Source organism: Calonectris borealis, chromosome W (assembly GCF_964195595.1).
Source record: "Calonectris borealis chromosome W, bCalBor7.hap1.2, whole genome shotgun sequence".
Taxonomy (NCBI): Eukaryota; Metazoa; Chordata; class Aves; order Procellariiformes; family Procellariidae; genus Calonectris; species Calonectris borealis.
Genome location: NC_134351.1, coordinates 14,706,770 through 14,716,725, shown reverse-complemented (window position 1 = coordinate 14,716,725; position 9,956 = coordinate 14,706,770). Strand labels below are relative to the sequence as shown.

General features: G+C 44.4%; 1 protein-coding gene across 1 annotated transcript in view; it reads right to left on the bottom strand.

Moving 5' to 3' along the window:
- Window positions 1-264: 264 nt before the first annotated feature.
- The window catches only part of LOC142074875 (uncharacterized), a 94,131-nt gene continuing 84,439 nt past the window's right edge, over window positions 265-9,956 (bottom strand). The window contains exon 2 of the mRNA XM_075135797.1: window positions 265-502. Coding sequence (XP_074991898.1) covers window positions 478-502 — 25 coding nt within the window. The 3' untranslated portion in view covers window positions 265-477. The remainder of the gene's footprint in view (window positions 503-9,956) is intronic.

Genomic DNA, 9,956 nt, shown 5'->3' with positions numbered 1-9,956 from the left:
GGCCACAATCCCTTCAGAGGTATACCTGCTGCGGCACGGACATAATCACGGCCACAGATGCTTCAAGATGTACCTGCTTGGGCATGGGCTTATCCTCGGTCACAGACGCCTCGGGGTGTCCTGTCCCGCATGGACTCAGCCACAGGCCACAGTCCCTTCGACTTGAGCTCACACTGGAGTTCCAGCCTGTCCAGCACAGCAGCACAGAAACAGCAGCGATGCCCTGGCCATCTGCCAGCCCAGGCGCATCCCCATTGCTGTTATCAGAACGTTCCCAGGCACAGCACAGTAAGACGATAAGCAGTGCAGCAGTACAGCAAGCAGCGAGAGCAAAAAAAGCAGCCACTAACGAGCACAAGACTCTAATACACATTAAGGCAAGCAAGCCCCATGGCAAGCACAAGAGCCTGCGAATTAATAGCTAAACAGCAGTAACAGCTATAAATTCAATCTAGCACATTCCAATCAAACCTGTCGTTATCTCGAACCCTTCGAGCCCCACGTTGGGTGCCAAAAAGGACTGTCGTGGTTTAACCTGGCAGCAGCCAAATACCACGCAGCCGCTCGCTCACCCCCCCGCCGGGTGGGATGGGAGAGAGAATCAGAAGGGTAAAAGTGAGAAAAACTCGTGGGTTGAGATAAAGACAGTTTAATAGGGAAAGCAAAAGCCGCGCACACAAGCAAAGCAAAACAAGGAATTCATTCACCACTTCCCATCGGCAGGCAGGTGTTCAGCCATCGCCAGGAAAGCAGGGCTCCATCACGCGTAACGGTTACTTGGGAAGACACACGCCATCACTCCGAACGCCCCCCCTCCTTCTTCTTCACCCAGCCTTATATGCTGAGCATGACGTCATATGGTATGGAATAGCCTATTGGCCAGCTGGGCCAGCCGCCCTGGCCGCGCTCCCTCCCAGCCCCCTGCACATCTGGCAGGGCATGGGAAGATGAAAAGTCCTTGACTAGCATAAACAATACCTAGCAACAACCAAAACATCAGCGTGTCATCAACATTATTCTCACACTACATCCAAAACACAGCACTATACCAGTTAATAGGAAGAAAATCAACTCCATCCCAGCCAAAACCAGGACAACCGTCAACCCCTCGAGTATCGGGCTAACAATCACTTTAGGTTTTTCTAGCCACTGATTTCGTTTTAGAATCTGCCACAATTTCCCTTGAGGTTGCTGAGAATGCACCTTTCCGCTAAATCCTAACAGAGATTCTTGAATGGCCAGCATGTGGCGTATCCACCACTCTAAATCTACAGCGTTAACAGGAATACTGATGTCTGCTGGTTCCTGTCCTGTCAGCTCTATAATTTGCGTTCTCCCTTTTCGGATTAATTCCCCTACGGCTTCAGGACGAGTTTGTATACTGCAACGTGGTTGTACCCGTAAGAAAACCCATTCCAAAATTTGAAAAAGGGAGGAATTTGGCAAGTTATCATTACTCTTGTTGTCAATGGCAATCACAGAGTTCATTCCCTGTTGTCCCTTCATCTCCCCCTTCTTGTTTTGCCATTGACATATAACGGCAAAAGGTGATTCTTCGGTGTTACAGATAAGCAAAGAAAGTGGCAGTTCAAGAATTCTTCTTGCGGTCCAGGCTATAGTAAGTTTGTTTATAATGTGCTGTAAGGCTACGTGGTGTTTGTCCGTCATATGAATTTCAGCTGCAGGCTGAGTGCCACGCAGTAATTCAGTTAGTGGTTTAATGTCTGCATTGGTAATGCCAGCGCAATTGCGAACCCATTGGATGTCGCCTAAGACCGTCTGCACATCAGCCAATGTTTTAAGAGGAGTTTTTAGTGCTATTTTTTGAGGATGAATTTTTGCCTGTTCAATGGTCCACCCTAGGTATTTCCAAGGTGGAGACCTCTGGATCTTTTCTGGTGCAATTACAAGTCCCTTGTCTGCTAGCATGGTTGTTAATTGTCGTATATGATGCGCTTCAAAAGGAATTTGTTGACAACACAAAATATCATCCATATAATGATAGATGATAGTTTCAGGCCATTTTTCTCTTATCGGTTGCAGTGCCCAGGCGACATATAATTGACACAATGTAGGAGAGTTTTTCATCCCTTGTGGAAGTACCACCCACTCATACCGCTCTGCTGGTGCTGCTTTATTTATCGAGGGTATGGAAAAGGCAAATCTCTGAGTGTCCTGAGGGTGCAGTGGGATTGTGAAAAAGCAGTCCTTTAAATCAACTATAAGTATGTGCCAATTTTCAGGTAACATATTAGGTGATGGCATTCCAGGTTGTAAGGCTCCCATAGGCAACATTTGGTCATTTATTTTCCTCAAATCATGTAGTAAACGCCACTTCCCACTTTTCTTAGGGATGACAAAAATAGGAGTATTCCATGGACTGACAGATGGTTTGATATGTCCCTCTATAAGTTGTTCGGATACTAGTTGTTTAGTTATTTGCAATCGCTCTTTAGTCATGGGCCACTGGTCAACCCAAACAGGGTCATTGGAGATCCATGTTAACGGTGGGTTGGGCGATTGCTCCCCAGTGCCCATGACTAAAAATGCTTTGTAGTCAGCATTGCCCCGATCTGACTGAGAACATCACGTCCAATTAATGCTTCCAAATTTCCAGGGAGCGACAAAACATGGACCTTCAGTGTTGCCCTCTGGCCTTCTGGGAAACTCACTTGAACCGGTTTACTACTTATATATGAGGCTGAGTTCCCTCCCACTCCTGCAATTAATGCCTTTGGGGTTTCTATTTCCCACTGCAACGGCCAATTTGCTCGATTTATAATAGTTATGTCGGCACCAGTGTCCAACATTGCATTTATTCTTATTGAAAGGTTATCCTGAGTCAAAGTCACAGTTTCGAGTGGGCGATGGTCTAATTTCATAGTGAAACATACAGCAGGTCCAGTAGAACCAAATCCTTTACACCCACGCTCTTCCCAATCTTGGTTTGATCGATTTAAAGGATTTTTAAAAGCTAATATCTGGGCTATCCGACTGCCCTTTGGGATGAAGAGAGGAGGACTAATTGTATAGGCCATAATATGAATTTGACCAGTATAGTCTGCATCAATGACTCCAGGAATTACGATCAATCCTTTTATTCCTGCAGAAGATCGACCTAAAAGGATTCCACCTATCCTATTACTATCAGCTACTAAAGGCCCTACTGCATTGCTAGGGATTTTGCACACTTCTGTATTGGTTAAAGTGAAATCTATTGTTGTTTCCAGGTCGACTCCCAAACTTCCTTTGGTGGCAGCCGAGTGTTTTAGTAAAAACCCTGATTGCTGCTGTTGTTCTGAGGGGGCATTTGTTTCTGCACGCGGCCTCTCCTCGCGCTCAATTTGAAGTTTCCCGAACAGGCCTTAGTAGCATGGGTATTTTTTTGACACCTATCACACCATACGGGAGCACGACAATTTCGCTTGCTATGCCCCTGTTCCCCGCAACGATAGCAGATGCCTTTAAAGGGCTGAACTATTCCTGGAGAGCGTTTTCGCCTAACAACAGCTGCCAATGGTTGTACTACTTCTTTGACAGCACTTTGCAGCACAGCTGCCATCGACTCATTTTGTTGTTGAACTCCTGCTCTTTCCACCCGAGAAAGCATTTCTTCCACTCCTGCCCCTTTGGGCAGACTGGCTAGAATGGCCTTGGTAGTGTTATTGGCGTTATCAAAGGCCAAAATTCTAAACATTTGTTGTTTATTGTTCTCTCCCAAATCTGGGTGGTTCATTACTGCATCCCAAAGCCTATCAATAAAGTTGCTATACTTCTCAGTTGCACCTTGCGTCACCGAGCTGAAAGAAGGGCCTTCCGATCCTGGTAAGGAAAGAAACGCATCTAAAGCAAGCTTAGAAGATAACTGTAACATATTGACAGGAAAAGTTAGTTGGACATTTATATCCGCATAACGTCCCCCACCAATGAGCATTTCTGCTGTAATCCCATATAATGGATCCCCTGGCTGCTGATGTTGGGCAGCAACATTCACTGCCCTCTGAGACCATGACGATCCCCATAACAAAAACTGTGTAGGTGTCAACAGAAGCCTCATCAGACTTTGACAATCATGGGGACACATCAAATCAGCAGAAAAAATCCAAATAACAATTTGTCGCGAGGCTTCCGATTTAACACCATACTGCGATATAGTATTTTTGGCTTGTTGTAGAATCTTCCAATCATGCGGTTCCCATTTTCCTTGACCGTTGTACTGTACCACCGGAAAAGCCATGGGGCCAATGTTGGATACAACTCCCCACTGTCCATCCAAAATAGCATCCCGAACAACTCCACTCCATCGGCCAGGATGGGTAGCCGCGGTAGGTCCGGAGAAACAGGGTGGCAAGTTGTCTCTCGAACCGGCGGTTGACCAAGGTTCTCCTTTTTGCTGAGTCTGTGAAGTCAAGTCCTTTAGTTGTTGCACAACCTCTTTTAACAGCTGATTAATACTTTCTGTTGAATTTTTCTCTTTTCCGCTAGATGGCGGTGTGGCAGCACCGGAGGAATCATTGGAGAGTGGCAAGGGCGGGTGGAGAGGAGGGGCGGTGGGAGGAGGGCGGCACGTTTCCCCGCCTGGAATCGGGGGGGTGGGTGGAGCTGGCCACTCCTCCCCCTTCATGCCCAGCGGTTGCTCTTCCGCTTTCGCCTCACACTGCTGCTCCGCTTTAGCCCCGGCAACTTCCGGCTGCTGTGGCGCAGATGATATTGTCGGGCAAGATGGCGAACATAGACTGTCGGGCGTTTTTAAGTCCCGCTCAACTCTATTGCGCAATTCGGCAACAGTCTTACAGGTGGACCCCGTCATACCCTTCACAGCAGTGTCGTGGTTTAACCTGGCAGGCAGCCAAATACCACGCAGCCGCTCGCTCACTCCCCCCGCCCCCCAGCGGGACGGGGAGAGAATCGGAAGGATAAGAGTGAGAAAAACTCGTGGGTTGAGATAAAGACAGTTTAATAGAACAGAAAAGGGAAAATAATGATAATAAATAATGATAGAATATACAAAATGAGTGATACACAATGCAATTGCTCACCACCCGCGCTGACCGATAACCAAGTAGCGATCGGTACTTCCTGGATCACGCCTACCATTTATATACTGAGCATGACGTCACATGGTATGGAATACCCCATTAGCCAGCTGGGCTGGCTGTCCTGATTATGTTCCCTCCCATCTTGTGTACCTAGCTCAGTCAGTAGGCACGGGAGCTGTCCTTGGACTAGGAGGGCACTTAGCAACAACTGAAAACATCGGTGTGTTATCAACATTCTCCTCGTACTAAATCCAAAACACAGCACTAGGAAGAAATTTAACCCTATCCCAGCCAAAACCAGGACAAGCAGGCAGCCCAAAAAATCGCGCGAAAGGTCCCGCCTTGGATTCCATGCTCTTAGACTGTTCCGGCATGGGGTCCGGAGCTAGCATCTGAACAGCCGCACACGCCACCTCCCGTTCAGCTTTCATAGCTCTTAAAGTGTCTAGTACGTCTCCCCACAAGTCTGACACAGACTTAATGTCCTTCTCAAATTTTTTATCACCTCCAGTAAGCTTCTGCCACATTAGTTCTCCCAGCTCCCGCCATTCAAGCACAGAAAACAACGTGTGAGTGTCTTTAAAATGTCCCAAACGTTGTCCTAACTTAATTAGCTTGATAAGCTGTTTCACCGTTGTCTCGATCCCTCTCTTAGAGAGTAGTCCTACGAGCAACGCAGCTGCTGCCTCATTCTCCATAATAGCAGCGCACCCTCTGGGAGGCAGTTGGCCACTCTGCACCGATATCTATTCTATCTGTTTGAGCAATAGAATAGTACAACTCCCAGTCGCTGGTTTCCCACTCCCCTTCTCTCGCTGCGCTTACCGCAGTCTCGAAGAATTGTAGTCTCTGCTACCAGACCTCTGGGTTACGAGCCCAGCATGTTTCCGCATCCTCTGCTACCAGATGTTGGAGTGACCATGGGTCGGAGTGGGAGCGCGTTCCCGGAGTAATGAGGAGTCCCAATGTGGGTATGGTCATTCTCCTTTATTTCAAGATATTGTGCTACTTTTATAAGCTAGCCACACTAACACGCGCATCTATGAATCCTCTATTGGTTTACAGTCAGCAAGCACACGAATCTTAACATACACAGATTGGTCAAAAGCAGGTGTCCACGCGAACGCTTCCTGCGCCTGCATTCCGTTACATAATCTCCTGATATTTACATTCCTCAGCCTGTTTTTTCCTACTCTACTATCACTTCAGAGACTCTAAAACTACAATTGCTCTTTAGCAGCCTTATACTATTACTAACAAATCCTCAGTGCTTGGAATGTTCATAGGATGATTTTTATTTAATAAAAATCCCTCCACAGTCCAGCACTGGAAAGGGCTGTGCACGGAGACTGGAGGGATCTCCAAAAACAGAGTGCCACAATTCCACCTGAACAACCAGACCCAACTTTGAAGCCAGCCCTGCTGGGAAAAGGATGTCAAACTAGATAGCTTGCAGAGGTACTTTCCAACTTTAACTTTTTTTTCTAGGGATCTATGTTTTCATTTGCTCGTTTTTCTGTACTGCTGTGACCTGTTAAAGGGTATCTGGTTACAATGTAAGAGCATCACTTGAAAGAGTTCTTGCCAAGTGCTGAGTTCTTGACTTTAGTACCAAACGCCTTTAAATTTTTTTTTATTTGTTATTCATTTGCATGCATGATTATGTATAGGATGGTAGGCACAACTTTAAAAATCTTTCATGGAATTGATACTTCTTTGGGTGTTATAACATCACAAGTGTTGTGTTATGTTACTATTCAGTTGTTTAGAAAAACAGTGCTTCTGGGACTGTGGATGGGAGGCTAGGGGGTGTGTGTCTGTCTCACCCCTTAGTCCCCTTCAGTTGATCTGAAGTCACCATGCAGAACTTCATTTTGGAGGCTGTACTTGAATATCTTCCTTGTCTCTTAAGGCATGTGATCATTTCCCCCCTGTAAGCGGTAGCTAGGCATTGCTCTAGCAGTTGGTTGGGAGAGCAATCAACAGGTGAAGTGCCACTGGACACAAAGAGGAGAGAACAAGCAGTGCAGGGTGAGCACAGCATAGTGTCTTCCCATGGTATCTCAACTGCTGGTTTAGATCACACTGCCTCAGTGCTGAGTAGGGGGACATTGCAGCTAGTACATGGGATAGTACCCAGAAAACAGGGCTGGAAGGGGTTCGGATCGGAATGTTTATAATGAAAGCACAATATAGTTAGAAGAAAGTTACCACTATGCTCTCTAAAACAAAAGAAAACTGACCCCGTGTTAGAAGAGAGTGACTCATCCAACATCTATTTTTAAAACCCTTCAATCTGTTAGCAGCGTATTAGAGGGTAAGATACAGGTGGATCCATTGCCCCCGGCACAGCAGAGAGGGAGAAGGGGAAGGCAGACAACCAGTCTGCAGGCCCAGAAATATCCCAGGATGGGTTCTCCTGATGCAGCCACATTCTTCCTGGAGGTCCCACCTATGGCACAGCCCTGTTCCTCAACTGTTGCATCACTGATATATAGGGCCAGATCCACCTTGAAAAATGACGGTTCTTGTCCTAGGAGCTTTTGATAGAAATGACAGAAATGCAGAAAAAATTACAGCATATGGACTGTGAGGTCTGTGGAGAGTAAGATTTGTTCTTGTCTTACTCATGTATACTGAACTCTCAAGGACAAGATAAGGAATGATTGTCAATATATGCCATTAGAAAGAATACAATAAATTTGCATTCTTATAAAATTCAACAAATTGTGGAAGAAACTTTCTTTAAATAAAGTTGCATTTCAACAGCTGTTATTTTCCAAACTATTTCTAAGCAGCATTTTGAAGAGATTTCAGGATTATTTTAAGCTATTCAATGGTAGCCCAAAATGGCAAGGCTTGTGCTGAAATGCTGTTTTCATGCTTGGTGAAGCCTGAAGGACTTAAGCTTTTCTGTCTAGTGCTGGAAGGCAGTTCAATATAACCCTTAATACCTGGGACAGAGTGAAGAGATGAGGGAATAAACTTTCTCTTTCTTCCCCATCACCACTAGAGATTAGGTAATCTCTAATGTTTTCACAGATCAGTTCAACAATTTATTTCTTTTACTAACACATTCTATGTGACTGGAGAATGTTATAATAGGTCTAATAACACCTGATATTCTTGGAGGACTATCGGATAAAGAGACTTTCAGCTCCAGTTCACTAGCATGTATCCAGTCAAGGCAGAATTGCACTATGAAAGTCATTGCCTTCTGACAAGCATAAACTTCTAAAATGAGCTGAACTGATCATTGTGGATTAGTGTCTAGTACACAATTTCTGTGTAACAGAAATCAAAACTATGCTGGAAAGACAATGTTGCTTCTACTTTACAAACAAAGAAACTGGAGGATAATCAATTGCTTGGAGATTTGGTTGCCATCTCTGAAGCAGAATCCAGGTCCTATTTGAAATGTATTACACTATCTAGATCAATTTACCTTCCTTGCACATAATGACCCTGAATCTGCATAAATAGTAGCAGGTTTTATACAAGTTTCTCCAGCAATGGAGATATGCTACTTCTTTCCCTAGAGCACGAGTGATAATGGGAACCTTAACTTGGGTGTTTTGATTTTTGTTTTGTGTTTTCTTTACGTTTCCTTGCAAATTGAGGACATCTATATTTGGGGGAAGTACAATGAAAAAAATAAAACTAGGAAGTGCAGAGTTACCAAATGCTGAATGGTATCATAGTGGTCTTGAATAGCAGCGCAGCTGTTCTTAAAAAAGCAAAACATAAATGAACAACAATATATACTCCACAGTAATGGAATTTTGCTTCTAGTGGTTAATTGATTTTTTTAAAGTAATTTTTGTGGTTATTACATTTATGTTTGTCATAGGTATGTGTATGTATGTAGCCTTTTTAATATTATTTAGATCCCCAGGTCAGAGGAATGCACATGGTATACAACAGAGTAGACATCAGAAAATGCATATTGAATTTTGCAAGTATGCCTATTGTGTCTTTCCCTGCATTAGTTATCATAGAAGTGTATAAATGAAAAATGACTACATTTTCTATTACTAAAGGAATAAAAGTAGGACACTGCTGTTAATATCATGTAGGCGAATCAGAAATAACCTGTACAGTACTTATAGAGGAATCCTGCTGCTATCCAGAGGCTGATGAGTCACTAGTGGTTGCTGTTTGCTTTTAAGAATGATGACTACCTTATCGGAACAAAAGTATTTGTTTTCTTGAAGTGGTGCTAATAGCCATGGATGGGGAGATTGCATTTCTGTACAGGACTGCTAAATTTGCCTTTCTTGCATATGGACAGTATCATTAAAATAGTAGATTAACATACCTGACTTTATTTTCATCATTTCTTCTGGTTTAGCCTGGAATGAGACTGTGAGGTCTTTTTGTTTCCTGGCACTTGTCTTTTAACATAGTTCCCATATGATCACTTTTGAGGGGAGTCCTTTGTGGGCAGACTTGTGGTGACTAATGTCCTACTATGGACTTTTGTCCTGACACGGTCCAACATGGAGCTTTCTGTAGAGGAGAATCAAATGAAATCAAAGTTAGCACCACAGTCTGAGCACCACAGTTTACTTAAGAGAACTCTGTTCTTAAGAGCAAGGGAAGCAAGATATGCACATTGTGCCTGCAAAGTTGACTTTGGCCTGGATCATCAGCTGTCCTATAATAACACTATTTAGTGGGATGTACAGAATGGAAGACGAGTGGATGATTTAATAAGAGAATAGAAACGTGTAGCTGGGAAACCCAGTGTCCCCGTTTCGGCTGGGATAGAGTTAAATTTCTTCCTAGTGCTGTGTTTTGGATTTAGTATGAGAAGAATGTTGACAACACACTGATGTTTTCAGTTGTTGCTAAGTACCCTGCTAGTCAAGGACTTTTCAGCTTCCCAAGCTGAGCATGTGGGAGGGAGCGTAGCTG